Here is a 19,532-nt window from a genome sequence, read left to right on the forward strand (position 1 = left end):
ATATTTCTGCTTAGGACTGGAGGTTGTATTGTGTCTCTTGCCAGTTGTGGTTTATTTTGCAATCATCAGGAAGGTAAACAAGCTGCTGTACATTCTCGTGCTGCCACTTCATTCACAAATTCCAGTAATTTCCAGGCAATGGTCTTGTTTATTCCCCTTTTTGTTGTTTTTTTCTCAGTGCTCAGTGGCAAAGGAGCACAAACCCCACACTTGGTTTGGAATGAAATGCTAACTTGGTCTTTCCCAAGCATTACAAAAACTTACACTACCATGCTGCACGCACAGAATCTCTTGTGTCTTAGTGAAAATACCTCTTATGTGCCAGGTATGACGCAGAAATGCCATGGTTAGCTCAAAGCACAGAGGAAGGGGGTGTTTCTGCAGTTTGGGGTAACAAGAAAGCAGCGTTAACTACAGCAGGACATCTGTTTACACTTGCAGTACGAAGGTAGCTACAGCTTCCTCTGCTGTCTTACTTTCTCTACTGTTAAGCATTTATTAGCTTGACATTTTAAGCAGCTCTTAATTTATATTTAAAATGTATACTTTAAAAAAAGGTCCTGGTCTTTTATGAGGCAGTGTGATAGGGATTTCTTTCCAAGTTTTACTCTATATTCTTACACATACATATTGAATGTGCGTGCGTAGAGAGGGAAGGGTGTGAATGACACATACAAGGAGGTGTGTCGTGGTTTTTTTTATTTGTTTGGGTCTTTTTGAGGAGGGAGAGAGTTGTTTGGTTTAATTTGCCCAGCTGAAGACTCTCTTCAGTCATCCATTCCGTTGTTTTCACATAAGCTGCACTCATTCAAGAGAAATCCTCCAGCCAGTAACAAGGCCCCCTCCAGAAGGAGGAAACTGGATAATAAGGAACCATCCTTCACATCTATTCTAAATAGTGTGAAAGGAACCTGAGACATGATATACAGCACTTCTGCCTTTTTGTTTACATGTTGAATGTGTTAGAGCAGAGCCCAGACAAGGGCCTGCTCTGCAAGGCCAAACACCTCTCTGGGACTTGATGTGACATCCTTAAGTTGCTGATGCTGTCAGAGAAGTATCCTGAACTGTAAATTTTGTAAGGTCATGAGCATACTCCTGGTGTGCTGTGTGTAAAATATTTTACTGTATAATATGTTTATAAAGAATTATGGTACTAATTGGAGGGCAATTTGACAATAAAAGGTGCTTTTAATTTTAGAGGTGGTTGGAATTCATTTCCAGGATTTCATTCAGTTGTGTGTGAGGGGTTTTCCCCAAATTGTTCCTCTGTCTCTGATCTCTGTGTCTTTACCTCATTGCTGCTTTTCTTTTGTAGCCACAACTAAAGCCCTTCACTAGGAACAGCTGCAATAATAGTGGAATACAACAAAAATAACCCCCCTCAATGTTGGTTGGACTGTAAATTCTCAAGTCTTCCACTTGGGTTTGCATCAAATTGTTGGCCCTAAGATTGTGTTTCTGTTCACTGATGCCATAGTTTTGGGGTTTTATAGCTCCTAGACAAAACTTGCTTTCTAGCTGGCTTGAGGCATGCCTGTGTTAGCTCATTCCAATAGTTCCCAATCTGGGATGGGAGCTTTAGGGAAGAGAATGAAGGAGAAAAGGTCGTTCATCAGATCTTTCTTGAAGAACAACATAACAGAAAGAAGATATCTGAATATCCAGCTAGCGCTCTCACTGTGTTTCACTGATGCGTCAGTTGTACTAATTCAGCACAGATTTACTGCTCAAAAAGATCCAAAGCTGCAAAATTTGGCATCTTAATTTTGCCAGTAATGCCTGCCACTAGAGAGCAGCAAGAGAATGCTCTTCCTGTAACCAAAAGGGGAGGGAAGAATGAGTAAAGCTTAAACTATACTCTGACTCAAGGGGAAATTCTTCGTTTTCCATGATCAGTGGCATTGCAAAGGATTAAATTTATGTAGAACTGTAATTGTTACTCCTCTGCATTGGAATGTAGCAGCTTGAAGAACATCTTTAGAGCACTGGCTTTGTCCTGGTAGTCTTACTGGCTTCTCTGCAGCATGTATTAGCCACAAACATGGCATTTGTTTTGCTTTCCCTTCAGAATTTCCACTTCAAAATATGTTTTTCTTGTTTCTGAGCTAGAAATGGATAAAGGTTTTTGGGCCTTGAGGAGCTTGTAAATTGGACTGTGTAGAATAGGGAGATTTCTGACTGTTGGGAGTGACCACTTTGCCCTACAACAACCCTTCAGGAGCTTGAGGCTCGTGAAATGCTGCTGGCAAGTGCTACAACGTGCCCAGAAGCCCCTTGCAGGTGGGTACACGCCCCAGTGTGTGCTGAGGTCCAGGGCATGTCCTGAGGCAGCTGAAATCTCCCCAGCTGGAGGGGCTGAACCCTCTGTCGAGGTGCTTGGCTGACTGTGCCTCACTCCAGCTTTCCCCCAGCACTGAGCTGTGGGATGGGGACTGACCCTCACTTCTGCCCCCTTCTCATCAGCTTCCTCCCTCAGGGCTGCCCCCCACCCCACCTTCTGTCTGGCACGTGGTTAACTTGGCTTTGCCTTCTCATTTTCAAGTATTGATTTAGCTCGCCCCTCCTGGCACTGAGATGCTGCTGCTGTGCTAACAAGGAGAAAAATCCCCTCCCTGTTGCTGCTGGAAGTGCCAAGAGCAGTCTGGGGCTGGGAAGGAGGGATGGACTAAAGGTGGAGGCAGGGAGGGGGGATGGGGTGGGAATGGGGGTCCTGTGCAGAGCTACAGGGCATCCCAGCCCCTGTGGAAGTGGTTCCTGCAGGACCATCCTGGGCTGAAGGAAGAGTTCCACCTGCTTCACCTGCCCATTCTCCCTTCCAACCATACCTTGGTCTAACTCCTACGAGTCACAGCTCAGAGTCAGGACTGGGGATGCAAAGGTGGTTGTGTCATGGTAGAACACCAGGGTCTTCATCCAAGTTCATGGTAGCTGTAATAACTCCTCATCTCAGTGCCTTGCTTTCCCTTACCCCCATGGGGGGCAGGAGGAATAAAACCTCTTGGATCAGATCTGCTCCTAGACTGCACCCCAGGAACCCTTTCTGAGCAGAGTGCCAGGCAGCGCACGCTGTTCCCCGCTGAGCTTGCAGAGGGGCTGAGCTCTTAGGAGCCTAAATGAGAGAGAAGAAGTTGAAAAAAGAACTTACAAGCAGGAGGGAAGGGCCTTGGGTCCGTGTTAAAGGTTAACATTGCAGACACGTTTATAATCATAGCTTTCACCACCGTGCAGCTCCTCAGGGGCTCCAGGCACTCACTGAATTATGTTTTCTTTCCCTTCTCTTCTTTTTTTTTTTTTGCCAAGAGACTGAGAGGAAGAAAAAAAAAAAACCCAACAAAACTATTTGTTTGTCTTGTCTAATTTAATTTATGTTATTTATCAAATAGACAGGTTATTTGGGAAACCAGATGGACCCAGGCTAAAATCATCTGTATTTCCAACGTGTGAAAAATTATGTCGGAGTGGACACGTGAAAAGAAGCGTGCTGTATGTTGTGTGTGCTCCTACCCCGTGAGCTCCTGCACCTCATCTGTCCTGGGCCTTTAATCAGTTGTCCCAGGCCTAAAATGAGGGTTAAAGGACAAAAAGACCCCCAGGCATCCACACAAGTGCGATGAGGAGGGTGTCTTCTAGAGCAGCCGTGTCACAGTTATTTACTCTCGCTGGCTCTCAGCCTGCTCGTTTGCTGGTGTGTCCCGTTCTCCAGGAGTGATGAATGGGGCCCAGGTTTGGGGCATGAAACGGTCCTTTGCCTGGTTTTGGAGCAGATCAGGTGATGTTTTCAGCATCTGTTTCTTTTCCTTTGGGTTCTTCACTATTAGGAGAGAAAACAGAAGCCAGAGCAGCAGGAACAGCCACGGTTTCACACAGGGAAGGTAACTCTGGAAACAGAGATGCAGCATAAAAATATAGTGAGGGAAAGCATGAGCCCTCTTGCAGGCATGTGTTTTCCTCTCTGGGAAGCCAAAGGTAACAGCAGGGGAAATAAACAGCCCCACACTGAAGGAAAGATGGTGCAAAGGTGCTGCCTTGTGTGGGCAGAGCAGTGGCAGAGCTGGTGTTGGGGGTGGCTGGCCGGGCTGCTCTCTTTCACTGCCCCCCCCAGCCTTGGGGCTGCCACATCCATCTCACCAGCATTGGGGTCCTGCTGGAGTTCATCCCTGACTGCCTGTGCTTCATTAAGCACCTGCAATCAAATGGGGAAAATTTGGCAAAGATCTTCCTGCCTTGGGACCCACTGGGCAGGTGTGAGGGGCTGGGCACAGGTGGGACACTGTGACTGCCGGCAGCTCCTGGTCCCCCAGCAGAGCTCGGGGGGTCCCGGCTGCGCAGGGTCCAGCCAAGCTCCAGGCATGGAAAACAGCTCTGCAGGGGGCTGGGTGATGGGTAAAGCCCGAGTTTCACTCTATACTAACTGTTGGTGGTAGTTAGGCCATCGCATGGGCTCTGTGGGGACAGATGTTCCATCCTTGGGGGTTATTATTTTCTTTGGTATCATCCAGAAGCCCAGTCTCTGGCTAACTCCAGCGATGCTTCTCCAGGCAGCAGAGATCTAAACCAGCTGTAATTAAAGAAAATGACATAAAAGATTGCAGGACGAGGGGGAGGGGTGAGAAGCAAATCTTGCAGCTTTGCAAGAGATTAATTTTATTTTTAGCTAATTTTTTTTCTCTCTGTTCCTCAAGGCTGTTTTCATGCAACATCCTCTGTGCCGCTTCCCTCACAGTGCCCATTGATTTTCAATATTTGATGTTGTTCGTGCACGTGGTGCCAGAGGATCAGGATCTGAGACCCATGTTCCCTTTGGAGGGTGAGATGTGCACACGTTTGTGTGGGTCCTTGCACCCACCCAGCACCCCCAAACCTCCCTGCAGCACCTAAACCCTCATCTCTCTCACAGAGGGGGATGCTGCACAGAGCCTGGGCATCCCTTCGTGTCCTGGCGTGGCTGGATGCGGCCATGGTGCTGTGCCAGGCTCAGCACCAAGGTCCCGTCTGGATGGCAGCGTGGGCCAGCGCAGCAGCATCCTTCTGTGCTGCCTGGTTTCCAGCTGCCACAGTTCATGGAGACTAATTTCTGTGCAGGAAGAATAATTAAGCACCGAGGCGCTAACGCCACCTCCCCGGCTGCTGGGGAGCTGCAGAGGTGGGATTTCCACGTTCCTGTTTTACACGGAGCCGAAGGGGGCTTTGAGAACCTCCAACCTCTGCAATTAAACATCAGAGTAGAAAAAAAGCAAAAGCCTTTTCCTTTCTCCTGCTCCCCAGCTCAGTGGATGGGGATCAGGGAGGCCCAGGGGCCCAATCCTGCCCCTGTGCATTCTCCATCCCTGTTTTGGGATGTGGAGCTGCTGCTTTGTCCCAGCTCCAGGCTGGCACAATGGTGGTGAAGGACGATGCCACCGCTTGAGGCTTCTGCAGAGCAGCTTGTTGAGGCACCTCGAGCTTGCCAACCAGTGGGTGCATCCTGCTGCAGCACCCCACGTCAGGGTTTTGGCATCCAGGACCAAATTTCCCATCCTGGCTCTGTTGCCATGGCCAACATCTCCCCCAGGATGCACATCCCGGCTCCGCCAGCTGCAGCCACTCCAAGCAAAGGCGATGCAAAACCATCCAGCCCCGCTGATGTAAAGATGATAATTAAAGCAACAGGCAATTATACCCGCCATGTGTTCCCTATTTTGCATGACGTGAGGGCGATGCTTCCAATGCAAAGCTCTGAGCAAGGCATCCGGGGGGGGATGATCTCAGAGGCAGCGCTGCCCTCAGCCCCGCATCCTTCGCTCCACCTACGGATTCGCTGAGCGCCTGTGATCTTCAGAGGTGGGATGATGTGAGCCCCAAAGTATGATAACAGCTCCTGGGGTGCCGCTGCCCGGCTGTGGGGCTGCAAACAACCCCCACCCAACCCGCTGCCGTCACCCTGCTCTGTCCCCTGCTGCTGGAAAGGGGAAAGGAAAGGAAGGAAGAAAAGATTAGATGGGGTCAACGCAGTTGGCAAAGACCCCCAAACATCTGCAGGGAGCGCGAGCAGGGCTGGAGGAGCTGCATTCCATATTCATCAGCCAGCGCTGCGGCCCCACATACTACTGAAGTCTGGTGTGGTTGGGATTTGGCTGTGCACCGGTGGGGTCTGGGCTGGGGCTCCTGCCAAAAGCCCACGAGCGACATCACTGGTGTTCACCAGCCTGGATGGAAACTGGGGATGTCCAAACAACCCCATCGTGGTCTTGGCAATGCCCACGCCTGGGCAAGGCCTTGAGAAACTGACAGGCATCAGAGAAGGGCAGAGCAGAGAAGTGCCAGGGGTGGCAGAGCCAGGGTGATGCCTGCAGACTGCTGGGAGGGCTGGGGGAGCCCAGCACCAGCCCTGCTCCGGAAAGGACCGGCTTCACTCCTGGAGCTGTGCCACAGGGGCCTCAGGTTGGGTTTAATCCGAAGTGCAGGAACTCGACAGCCAGATCCACACCTAAACCTTGCTGAGCTGGTGTTGCCAGGTCATCCCGCAGCAGAGGTCAGCTCCCTGGGTGCTCATGGTGTCAGTGGATCTCCTGGATGTGTGTCCCCACTGCTGGACATCAGCGTGGACAGTGAGCAGTGGGGGGACACATCCCAACACCCTCCTCGTGTCACCCAAGAGCCCAGCACCAAGCTGTCCCCCCCTCCCCCAGGGAGGGTCCCTGGGGCTGCTAATGGGGGCGTAGGGCTGATGTGGTGTCACCACCCCGGGGTGCTGGTGTGAACCCCACGATGAGGGACAAGCAGGAGGGGACGTTGTGCCCCACTCTGCCCCTGTCCCCCTCTGCCCTGCAGCCCCCCAGGGCTCTAGGGTCGGGCGGGTGTTGCTGGGAGCTGCACATGCATCCTGTGAGGGGAAGAGCACTGCTCCCAGCATCTGCTTGGCGTTTGTTTGTCTTTCATTCCCATTCCTCCCCTGCCTCCCCCCACTCCTCTTTCATCCTTCCGTCTGCACCCGCCTAAAACTAGGGCTGTACCCTGACCTGACCTGCTCCTCATCAGCCCTTTGTGGCTTCGGTGAGAGCCTGGCTGTGCTGGGCACAGAGGGGATGGGACCCATGAGCATCCCTGTGGCCACCTTCCTGCTGCAGAGCAAAGAGCTGAGCACTGTCCCCTGCCCCGAGCCCTGGCCCCACACAGCCAGCCACTGCACTGGGAACACTGGGATCCCAGCGGGAAGGAGCCCAGCCTGTGTCAGCCACGCTCCCTCTGCACAACCAGCCATGTGCTGTCACCATCCCATCCCTCCCAGCACCCCTGTTCCCATGCTGAGCCCCAGCTTTGTCTGGGTGCCTCTCCTCATCCCAGCCCATTCATTTCAGATCTGCTTTGCGTTCACTCCCCCCAGCCCCCTGCTCCATGAAGGCTCCTCTTGTTCAGCAGTGGGTGCAGCTGGGGGGTGGCCAAGACCCGTGTTCTTGACACGTGGGCACCAGCCCAGCACTCTCCCAGATGCTTGCTCACCCCTTGCCAGCCCACCCCAGGGTCCACTCCCAGCTGCAGCATCCTTCAGCTGGGACAGCCATGGCAGTTGAGGCTCATTTAATCTGGGACACCAAGGGCAGGCTGCCTTCCTCCCCACCATCCCAAAATGCCTCATCCCAGGTGTGGGGGCGGTGGGCTGCACACCATGCCAGCCCCTGCATCCATGCCCATGCTGCACCCAGGGCAGGGGGGCACCCAGCTTTGCAGAGGTGCCATGTGGCAGGGGAAGAGCAGGGGGTGTCCCCCAGCCCCTACAGCCCCCAGAGGTGCCTGGGGCTGAGGGACCAGACCCATAGGGACCCCCTCGATGTCTGGCTGGGGTCGCAGCAGGACCCAGCTCTATCCCCTGGGCTGCTCCAGGGGTCTCCATGTGCTGCTCTGGGGGTCCTGCTCCCCAGGTAGGCTGTGTCCTCAAGCCTCTCCCGGGCACACAGCAGGGTGAGCATCGCTTTGGCACGTCCCCGTGTCCTGTCCCCCCCCCAGCCCCTTCTCCAAGTCGCTATGAATAAATCATTGTTTTATTAAAGAGAAGCAGCTGCTTTTTTTCTTCTCCTTGGGTTTTTTTTCTGACACTCCAGCCATACCCAGAGGAGCCCTTTGGCACATGCTCGAACGCCGAAAGCCGCATTGAGGGCCCCTGAAGCATAGCAATTGATACACAGAGATCCCCAAATCCTATTCAGGGCCCGCTTTTCTGCACGAGCAGCCCCTAAACAGCTAATTCACTGCTCTTTTTGTCGCCGGGGTTAAGTGGTTAAGTGTGTGCGGATCCCATGAAAGGCCTTTACTCCATGAAAAGCTATATTTACATTGTAATCACCAAAGAACTGTTTAGGCAGTCAATAGCAGGGATAGAAAGGGGCAGGGATGGCGATGGGGCTGGGCAGCGTGCCCCTCACCTCTCCCGCTGATCCCCCCCCGGAGCAGGACTTTTGTGGGATTAGGTCCCCCCTCGCCAGCTGCCGGGGGGCCGCGGGAACCGATGCTCTTTGTCTCAGCACGGAGCTGGGGACAGCCCAGGAACCCAACCGACACCCAGCATCCTGCATCCCGGCAGCGACGACACCCCCAAGGGTCCCGCTGGGGCTGATCCTGCACGGGGGGGGCCAGGACCAGTGGTGTGGGGCAGGAGTTGCTCTCCCACCGCTGTCCCTCCCACATGAAAGGACGGAGCACCCGGTGCCACATCATTACCCAACCTCCTGTCGTTATCTGCCAACCCCCCACACACCCCCAGGTACCCCCACGTGCGAAGTGTGAGCTAAAATTATATCACTTTAACAAGATTAATTGAACACAGTGAAGAATGGCACAAGCTAAATTAATTCACTGAGAGCGAGGCAAGGGCTTCCCCTTCCACCAGGAGCAATTTCCACGTAATCAATTAGATGCTGCTCCAACTGATATCCCCATCGGGAAGGGCCGGCTCCCCCCACACGGGCGTGAATATTCATAACGGCTGCACTTGAAGAGTAAATACAATAAACCCCCCCAAAACCCTGGTGGGGTTTGCCCAGGAGGGCCCAACACTGAGGCAGCCACTGGGAAGAGGATGCTGCATCCCACTGGGCACAGGGATGCAGCACTGGGGCAGCTACTAGGAAGGGGATGCTGCATTCCACTGGGCACAGGGATGGGGATGCTGCCGGCCACGTGCCAGTGGATATCCCCCGTGGAGGAGCAATTTCAAACCAAACCAGTCCCATCGCAAACAGCACGGGGCGAAGTGGCTGCAGCCCCTTGGACTCTGCCACTGGCCCCTGGGGTGCTGGAGCCATGGCATGGGGGGCTGTGAGTGCCATCAGCAGGTGCTCCCTTCCTGCTGCCTCATTTGTCTTGTCAGCTGCTGAAGAGTGGAAATTAAACTGGTTTTATAGTTGTCAATTAAACCCCTGACTGTGCTGGTGCCTGGTGGGAGCTTTACCACAGAACAAGTTTAACAGTGTTTTACTGCACCCTCCAGCCCTGGGGAAATGGCAGCTACAGGGCTGGACAGGCTGGTGATGCAGAGGAGCCCATTTACCCCATGGGTAAAACACCCCCTGCCATGGACTGGGTGGGGGGTTCAGCCCCAGGTCGGCCTGAAGAATAATTTTCCCCTGACATGAGCTGGGACACGGGATGACCCCGTGCCTGGCAGCGTCACAGCTCTTCCCAGCGTGTCCCTGGAACTGTGTGTGTGGCAAGGCCAGAATTTATGGCACTGGGACTGGTGGTGCGTAAGGCCCTGCATCCCTGAGCCCTCTGCATCCCTGAGCTCTCTGCATCCCTGAGCCCCCTGCATCCCTGAGCGCTCTGCATCCCCAAGCCCTTTGCATCCCCGAGCCCTCTGCATCCCATAGCCCTTAGCATCCCTGAGACCTTAGCATCCCTGAGCCTTTAGCATCCCTGAGCCCTCTGCATCCCTGAGCCCTTCACATCCCTGCTGGGTTTTGTTTTCCCTCTGGTTTGGCTCCTGCCTGGATTTTTCAAAGGCTCCGGAGCAGCGAGTGCCCTTCCTCCCCCCAGCCAACGCACATTGTTCAAATTAGTGCCTAAATGAAAGGATATTGGTGGTTCCTGCTTGGAGATAATAACCTCAGTAGCGGAGGGAATTTCACCCATGCAGAGAGAATTTGCTGGGCTGTCCCCGCCAGGAGAGCCCCTCGCCGGGGTCCGTCTCGCCGGGACCCAAACAAGCTGTTGGGAATGAACCCACCAGGAAGCAGGGGGGTGGGTTTATCTTGGCATGCCTCTCTAATTGCTGAAAACTCTGTTTTCTGACCTCAAAAAGCGTGCCACCGCTCCCCAGCTGGCACAGGGGGCACCTGCAGCACAGCGGTGCCCAGCCCTGGCCAGGGTTAGCACTGAAAAGCAACAGCTGCTTGCATCATCCTGGCTGAACTGTGCTCCTGCTCCCAAATGCCAGCAGGATTTGGGGGTTTCCCTCTCACTTTCCCCCCCCCCTCTGACTTGTCTCACAGTTTAGGGACATTTAAACCCCTCACTCTACCATGGAAAAAGAGAGGAAGAGGAAGGAAAACCAGCTGGGCGCTGGAATTCCAGCGTTTCTAGTTTTATTAAAAAGCAGAGGATGCCAAGCATAAGGGGGGAAAAAATGACCTTTTTGATTCAAAAGATGCTTTCTGCCCCAAAGACCATTTTCGGGCGGGGGGGGGGGGGCGCATCCAGCATCACCCCACACCAAGCAACTCCCTGCATTTCACCTGTGGCCAGCATCCTGCTGCCTCCAACATGCCAAAAAAGCATCATCACCGGGAATGTTGGGCAGGTGCCGATGGGACCGTGTGGCAATAAAGGGATGAGTCAGGGCAGGAGGGGATGGAGCAGTGGGAAGCTCCCCCAGCCCCATCACAGGGCTCGACACCCTGCATGCTGCCATCCCACCTGGATCAATCCTTTTTGTCTGGACTGAATTCTAACAGATGTTTGGTTTGTTTGAGGTGAGGAGGAGAAACCCCCCACCCCTCAGAAGAGGGGCTCTTTGATTAGAGTGTGTTTGGGGCTCTCCGGTTCCCACATCGGGGAACCCTGACTATGTGCAGCCAAGCATTTAATTTCCACAAATGCAATATAAGACAATTCCTTGGGGTTCGAATCTGCTCCAGTTATTAAGCAAAGCAGGGCAGCTGAAAAAGGAACCTTTCCTGGAGTATTGTGACACTTGGACAGATTTAAAAGCATTTATGGGATGGATCAGATTTAGGTCCAAGGCTGAAAGGACAAAAATCCTGCAGTTTTCCAAGTGATGAGGTCCAAATGGAGCTGCTGGGGTTCAGGACAAGCAGCAGTTTTGAGGGGGGGGTTGTGGGGAGCCGCAATGCCATGACCATGTTATCCACAAAGAGAGGGAGGGGATGGTGCCATCGGTCTGTGCTGCAGGATGGGAAGGGTTCATTCAGCCCAGCTGATGGATGGTGATCAAAGAGGAAGAAGACACGTCTAAAGGGAACAGGATTCCCATCCCCAAATCCTTGCAGCCAGACACATCCATCCGCTGGGGAACTTGGTTTGCAGCCAGACTCAGAGAGCCCCCCGGGCTGGGCTGGGGATGCTCCCAACAGCCACATCAGATGTGGGGACAGGGCAGCAGGGCCCCGTCCTGCGGCACAGGGAGGTGACGCCGAGGGGCAAAGCAGGGAGCGAGTCCCTCCCCCTTCCTCCCTGTTTCCCAAACAATTTCCTAATCAGACCTTTCTGTCTGGAGTTTATTAGTGATTCACAGGCCGAGAGGAAACGGTGATTTTTTGGGCCCTGGTGGGATGGGAAGGGTGGAGTCGGCATCAATATTCCCTGGTTGTAGCTTGGCAGTGGATAAACCCCAGAGGAAGCGTCTGTGAGAGGCCAGCTTGCTCTCTTGGCACAGCACCTCTCCCGAAGGAAGATAACCCCTGGTTTTGGGAGTGGGGAAAGCCAAGAGGAAGAAAGCTTCTCCCTGGGCACAGGCACGTTGGTGGGGGGAGCTTCCACTGCTGGGTGATGGGGCTGCATGTCCCAGGGCAGAGGTGGGTCCCCATTGCTTGTCCCTCCAAAGGGAGGTTCAGCCCTCCACTGGGCTCCCCGGCCCTGCAGACCCTTCCTCCACCTCCTCCTCCTCCTCTCCCCACTACCTTGATGCATCCCAAGGGCTGGGAGCCACTGGGATATCTCTGACCTCCGGTCCCATGGCAACGAGGGGGTTCAGGGCTGCTCTGAAATCCAACCTAGCTGGGGACTGCTGGCATTTCTTACCAAGCACAGCGCATCTGCTGCTGCCTCTGGGCCTGGTGAAGTGACAGTGGGTTTACAGGTAGATGGCAGGCACTGGGGAGCAGCCTGGAGCCAGCACTGGGGCAGCGGGGCAGGGGTGCGGGGTTTGGCCAGGTCCAGCCCCCTCTGACCCCTTACCCTGCCTTTGAGAGGGGTTTTCCAGAAAATCCCATGGGAAGCACAGATGATGGGATGTGGTAATTGATGGCACACACCCTCACAGGACAGGGATAGGGACGGGGACGGGGATGGGGATGGGGATGGGGATGGGGATGGGGATGGGGATGGGGATGGGGATGGGGATGAGGATGGAGATGGGGCCAGGCTGGCAGTGATGCTCAGCTCCTGCTTCCACCCTGGGAGGCCCGTGGCTTTGCTGGCGTCTCTCTGAGAGGAGTGCCAGCACTCCTGCAGCCTGGGGATGCTTTTCTTTCCGTCAGCCTACAAAAATGACCAGGATCTGTGAAAACAAGAACCATGGTTTTAACTTCTGTGAGGGAAGAGGACAAACCCTTTACAGCATCCTCCTCTGTCCATCGCCAGGACCCCCCAGCTCTCCTGACATGAGGTTCCACAGCCCCAACCCCAGAGTCACGGGGCAGCAGAACGGTCCCAGGGGCTCCTGGTCCCACCAGCAATGCAGATCCTGAAGCCTGGGCCATGCCAAGCCCCTGGCAGCCAGGGATGCAGCACGGCCACGCAGCCCGGAGCCACCAGACCGCAGCATCCACTGTGGCCACGGCTTTGCCCGGCTGACCCCATGGATGCCTGGCCCGGGTTTCTGCTGGTTATGGGGAGCACTGCACCCGCCTGGCCAGGGGCTCCCCTGGGACCCCCATTTCCCCCCACCACACCCCATATTTACCCGAATGTGTTTACAATTACACCACATGCCACGGCACCGGTGGCTGCTGCAGCCGGGCCGAGTCAGCGGCGGGGCAGCGCGGGGTTGGAGGTCAGCAGGCTGTTTACTTTAATTTCTCTGAGGGCTTTTTGGGAGATTTCCCTGCTCCGTTATTAAACTCAGATGAGCTGCTGGGGAGGTTAGGTCGCATGTGGTTCAGGGCACTTCTTTTGGAATTATTTTCTTTTCCCCAATGTTTCACCCTTAACTCTTTCAGGACAGATTCCCCATCCCAGTGCCTGGGTCCCAGGCTGAGCTGGCTGGTGGGACAGTGGCTCCTGGGAGACCTGTGGCCCGGCTGGGCTGGTACCTGGGTGTTCTTGACTATGAAGACTTTCAGCCAAGCCCGTCCCAGCATCACACCACAGCCCAGCATCACACCACAGCCAGCACCCGGGCTGGGGGCCCTGCCCAGCTCCCAGCGTGCACAGCCAGACTGGTGCCCCGTGCAGGACAGGGTGGGAGGTGGGAACCAACAGGAGCCTGGGGAGGAGAAGAATGTGGAAATCTCCCAAAAACCATGTTTCATTTCCTTCTAGTGCTGCAGCCTCCAGCACAGCTCCCCCTCCCACCCCCCCAACATGCAGCCTCCCCATGCACCGCTGCTCACTTGCTCTTCCAGCCCAAGCGCTGGTGTGCACAGTGGGTGTGCAATGGGAGCATAGTGCGTGTGCTATGGGAACACAGTGGCTGTACAATGGGGGAACAGTGAGTGTGCAATAGGAGTGCAGTGGGTGTGCAATGGGACCATAGTGGGTGTGCAGTAGGAGTGCAGTGGGTGTGCAATGAGACCGTAGTGTGCAGCGGGAGCACAATGGGTGTGCAGTGGGACCATAGTGAGTATGCAGCAAGAGCATGATGGGTGTGCAGTGCACACACGTGGGCATGCAGTGGGCACACATGGGTGTGCATCACACACACATGCTGGGCAGAGGGGCTGCAGGCAGAACCTGGCACCGCTGGCACCCGCCTGCCCCTGCATCCTGCAGCTCCCTGGCAAGGCTGCGGGGTCCCTGCCCTGTCCCCTCCCTCACTGCCTGGTCCCGGCTGCTGGGGCTGGACACTGCTGTGTGCGGGGCCATCCCCCAACAGCACTGCAGCCCCTAACCCACCCCACAGCAGGCAGCTTTCACCTCCCTGGTGCCGATGACATCACGTGGGCACAGGGTTGAACACGAGGGCCTCTTCTGGGACCAATTTTGTTCAAAGCCTGGGGCACTCAGCAGTGTTCAGAGGGACACACGGCAGATGAGAAGCTGGGGACAAGGGGCGAGTGCAGGGAGTGGGGAGCTGAGCGCTGGGTTTGAAGGATGATTTCCACCACGGCCAGGGCTGATGTCCCGTCTCCGGTGTCACCTGCTGAGCCCAGGGAAGGGTGTTGCACCCAGGGTCCCAGGGACCTGCTTTGGGAGAGAAATCTGATGCCAGTACCTTCTGGAGTGGCTGTGGGGGAGAAGGGTGGGGGGATGGGGGTGTCACCCCAGCACCCTTCTCCTCCCTGAGCCCCGAGGTGCACCACGCTTATCTCACCCAGGACACCCAACCCTGAAACCCTGGCACATCGGGTCCTGCGCTCCAGCTTCTTAAATGATCTTTAATTTCCTGGAGGGAGAGCTTTTAATTTATTTCTGGAACAAAGTAGGGGAAGGGGAGGGGAAGATGACTCCGAAACCCATCGCTAAGCACCTCCAAACCCTCTCTCTCCACAGCAGGCTCCAGGACACCCACCAGCCCCAGGAAACCCAGTAAAGCCAAGACAGGAGCAAACCCCACTCCTGCCCCATCGCCAAACTTCAGCTGAACTTCCAGCTTCCTTCTGCTCCCTGAGACCCAAATCTTTGGTGGAAAACGCCTGTTTCCATTGTGCCTCCTCTCTGCAAGCCGGAGGAGTGAAACTTTCCTCCTTCCTCCCAGGAACAAACATCTTGCTTTGCTTCCAGTTCAGGCCCCTAACGGGAGCGAAACACCAGCACTGATGAGCAAACCCTCGTCAAGGCAGAGCGGAGGGGAGCAGGGCTGAGCCCATTGTTTGCCCAAATCCTTTTTTCTTTCCTGCCCATTCACAGACGCCTGAATCAGTTTCTGCCTTTCCTGTGTGACAGGAAGGTTTTGTTTCTTTAATCTCAGACTTTCCTAGGAGGAGTCCTCCAGCCCAAGTGCCCCAGTTTCAGCTCTCAGTCTCACCCCACCAATTTCTCCTCCACAGAGGTGTCGAAGCCGTTGGGGCTGGAGCAGCCCGCAGCAGGAGCGGCTGCCTAGGGATCTGTCGGGCAGATGGGAAGTTAAAAGAACTTCTTTATCTCTTATTAGTCTTATTCCACCGCTCCAAGCTTTTGTAACGTCATGGGGGAACATCTGCTCTTGGCGTTTCTCTCCTGTGTCCCACCACCAGCAGGATGGAGCTTTGGAGAAGGTCTTTGTCTGCCCTGAAAGCATCTTCATCCCTTCCTTCCTCCCCGTCGGGGTGGGCAGGAGGTGCTGAGTGCTCACTGAGACTCACTTTGGTCTGGGTGGGCTTGGGCTCTGGAGCCCTTGGGGTGATGGCACCGTGCTCATGCCACCTCTGTCCCAGAGCTGCCACAGACACTGGTGAAGGCCACTTCAGCAGGAGCTGAGACCATCCCTGCTCGGGTCACAGGGTGTCTGTGGCACTCTGGCTTCCCTCGCCCCAGGCATCACCACCCCACACAGTCCATCTCTCCCACCCGCCCAACACCCCCACCCACCCCTCGACCCCACAAAGCCTCTTTATCTCCCAAGACGCTTGTGGTGCTCCATGTGACACCCTGTGCCGGCCTGGCGCCCGTGGGAACCCTTTGATGGTGCTGAGCCTTTGCCTTTCCCAGCACACAGACACCCCGGCTCCGGGCAAGGGGAATAAAGGCCCCATTGAGAGCGAGGGTCCCGCTGCCCCCCTCACCCCCATGGGGACCCGCTGAGGCTCACGGCACCCACGGGGCAGGCGCTGGGAAGGACTCAGTGTCCCAAACCCGGCTGCCATGGTGGGATGTACCCACACACACCCAGCCCAGTGCACAGCCCCGTTCCCACCCTGTGCTGTGGCTGTGGGTGATGGGGGGGGGGGGGCTCCAGCCCACGGCCCCCTGCTCCCCTCAGAGCATCTCCCTGCCCGGGCTGACCCGGGTGGGGGGTTTCCTGCTGCGGGTGCACACTGCGCACAGACAGACCCACGGACACAGCGCAGACAGACGTGACACGCGTGTCCCGGCCGCGCAGCCCACCCCCCGCCCCGGAGCAGCCCCGGGGGAGGCGCGGGGGCCGCGGGCGGCCTCGGAAGTGCGGCCGTGACGTCTCCCCACGCGGGGCCGCTTCCGTTCCCACCCGCAGCGGCGGCGGCGGCGGCGAAGTACCGAGCCCGGGGCGGCGGTGAGTGCTGGGGCCGGGGCGGGGGGGAGCGGGGCGCGGCGGGGCCGGGCCGGGCTCGGGGGTCGCAGCACAGACATCCCCCCCCCACCTTCCCACCATCCCCGGTGCCGCTTTCCGCTACCCCCGCCCCGCTCCTTCCCCCGCCGTTTCCCGGCGCAGTGCGGCTGCGGCTCGGCCGGGCGGCCGTGTGGATGCGGAGCCGCCGCCGGTTCTCCCCGCTGCCCCTCAGCCGGTGTTTTGGGGCGGGGGGGAGCTCGGCGGGTGCGGGGATGCTCCTCGGCTCGCCCTCCCCAGGGGCACCCATCCTCTGGTGGCACAGCCCCAGGGGTGGACGGGGGTGGGGGGTGTTGTGTATCACAGAGCACACACGGCTGTGTGCCGGTGGTGGGGGGCGAGGTGCCGGGGTCCCAGGTCTTTGAGGGTCCCCAGCCAGGCACAGGCCCTCACACTGGTGACATCGTTGCCCTGGCAAACAGCACTTGTGGGGCTGAGGTCCCCTTCCCTAGGCATTGAGCACGCTGCAGGACATAGCCAGCCGTGGGGTACACAGACATGAGGTATGCAGTGATGGGCCACGCAGCCATGGGGTACACAGTGATGGGGTACTCAGCCGTGGGGTACGCAGCCATAGGGCACTCAGTCGTGAGACACGCAGCTGTGGGGTACACAGCCATGGGGTATACAGCTGTGGGGTACACAGTCATGGGGTATGCAGCCATGGGGCACAGAGCTGTGGGGTACACAGTCATGGGGTATACAGCCGTGGGCTACACAGTCATGGGGTATACAGCTGTGGGGTACACAGTCATGGGGCACAGAGCTGTGGGGTACACAGCCATGGGGTATACAGCCGTGGGGTACGCAGTCATGGGGCACAGAGCTGTGGGTTATGCAGCCATGGGGTACACAGCCATGGGGTACGCAGCTGAGGCAGTAGGACCGGGGTTGTACCACACACTCCATGGTGCCTCTTCACAGCTCTTTCCCTGCTGCTGGCTGGGACCCCGTTCCAGCCAGAGCCCATGTCCCACACCCAGCGCTGGGCACGCTGCGCCCTGGACCCATCCTGCCTCTGTGCTGCTTTCCCAGGGTGAAACCAGGACACCCAATGGGTTTTTCTTCATGTGATTCTCGCGAGCGTGTCATTGCTGGGAGAGAGCTGAGAGACGGGCTCTCGCTGCTAACGACCTGGCCAGGAATGCTGTGTTAACCTTCTCTGGTCCCATCTGCTTCCAGCTCTGCACAGGAGGAAGCAGCCCAGTGGGGGTTACTGATTTGGGCATTGACAGAGAGAGACCAGACCTGACCCACAGCCCAACCCAGGGCAGACAGCAGAGTTTATACAGAGGAGCCCAGCCAGTTTCACCTGCTTAAATAAATTATATTGCTGTTGGTAAAGTGGCTCCTTGCAAGCCAACCTCTACCAGTGCCAAATTAATTGCATCTACCACAAGCACAAACGCTGCTGGAGCAGAATGTGCCAGCCGCGTGCCTGCGCCCCGTGATGCCCCCCGACAGGCACTGAAGGGAAGCCCTGCGAGCATGGGTTTGGGCTGGAGCTCATAGGGGGGAGAGATGGGGGGTGGTGGGGTGCCTGCCCCCAGCTCCTGTGTCAGGTAAATTGTCCCTGGGTGATGTTGTGGGGGGGTCGGCAGCAAAACACCGCTGGGAGAGGATGAGCCCGTTAAGGGGCTTCAGAAGCTTTAACAAGAGGGAAATAAAGAGAGGGAATATTTTCTCTGGCTGTAGCTGATGAGGGTTCTGGGTGTGTCAGCCTGCATACGCCACAGATGTGTTACAGCTCTGCCTCTCTTGCAGGCAGGACACCGGCGAGATGTTTGCCGTCTGCCCGCCCGGCGCCCCAGCGAACGCCCCGTTCCGGCAGGGCCAGGGGGGCCCGGTGCTGGGCACGGCCGTCCCGGGAGCCGGGTGTGGGCAGGACTCCAACTCCAACTTCGTGGGAGAGGTGTGCGACAGCAATGAGAACTGGAGCCGGCCAGCACCGGGGTCCCTGCCAGAGGAGGGGTCCAGCCGGAGCGAAAACACGACAAATCCGTCCGATAATCTGCTGTTATTAATGCAGAGACAGATGGTCCAGGGCCGGCTTAGGGACACTGCCCCGAGCCTGGGCGCCGGGCAGCCGCGTCTCCCCGAGCCAGGGGTGCGCAGCCCCCCTGAGGGAGCGGAGGTCAGCGGAACGGGGGGCCAAAACACAGCCACTGAGGAGCCAGCCAGGGGATGTGGCAAGCCCCCGAGCTCCCCCGCGGAGGACAACGGCTATGCCAGCAGCTCCCTCAGCATCGACAGCCCCGACAGCACCTGCGGGAACACTTGGGACCCTCCCGCCGCTGCCCCCATCCCCAGGACCCCCCCTCAGCCAGGGATGGCCGAGCCCGAGCTGGGCCCCCTCTTCCCAGCGCTGGCAGAGGCTGTGCAGCACCTCCAGGACAAGGAGCGCTTCAAGGAGCGGGAGAAGGAGAAGCACCACATCCAGCTGGTGATGTACCGGCGCCTGGCCCTGCTGCGCTGGATCCACGGCCTCCAGCAGAAAGTGGTGGACCAGCAGAACCGGCTGCAGGAAAGTTTCGACACCATCCTGGATAACCGCAAGGAGCTGATCCGCTGCATGCAGCACGGCCCGGCGTGTCCCACCGGCGCAGCTGCCTCCAGCCCCTGAGGTGCTGCCGGTGCTGCCCCATCGCAGCCCTCACCCTCCCCGCCCAGCGTGGGGATGGCTGGCTGCGTCTTGGTGCCGAACGCTCGCCGGTGCCACCCTGTCCTTCCCATCATTCCAGTGTAGCTCGGAGGCCCTGAAGCATTCGTCTCAGTTTTCCCTCTGCATGGGCATTAATTCTCTCCTGTGCCATGTCCTGCCGGGCTGGGCACCGCACGGCGCCAGGCTGGGGAGACCTCAGGACCTTGGGGCTCACTGTGTGCCAGGACAGTGAGAAAGAGCCCCAGGGCAGTGAAGCTCTGAAGCTCTGGGCTC

General features: G+C 56.9%; 1 protein-coding gene across 1 annotated transcript; it reads left to right on the forward strand.

The window, feature by feature from the left end:
* Window positions 1–18,377: 18,377 nt before the first annotated feature.
* LOC311200164 (UPF0500 protein C1orf216) lies at window positions 18,378–19,220 on the forward strand (the record flags this gene model as incomplete). Its single annotated transcript, XM_084274344.1, has 1 exon — window positions 18,378–19,220. One exon carries the CDS (start codon window positions 18,378–18,380, stop codon window positions 19,218–19,220), a length of 843 nt encoding a protein of 280 aa, XP_084130470.1.
* Window positions 19,221–19,532: the final 312 nt, after the last annotated feature.

This window comes from Gallinula chloropus (genome assembly GCF_964237585.1).
Source record: "Gallinula chloropus genome assembly, chromosome: 22".
NCBI classification, from domain to species: domain Eukaryota; kingdom Metazoa; phylum Chordata; class Aves; order Gruiformes; family Rallidae; genus Gallinula; species Gallinula chloropus.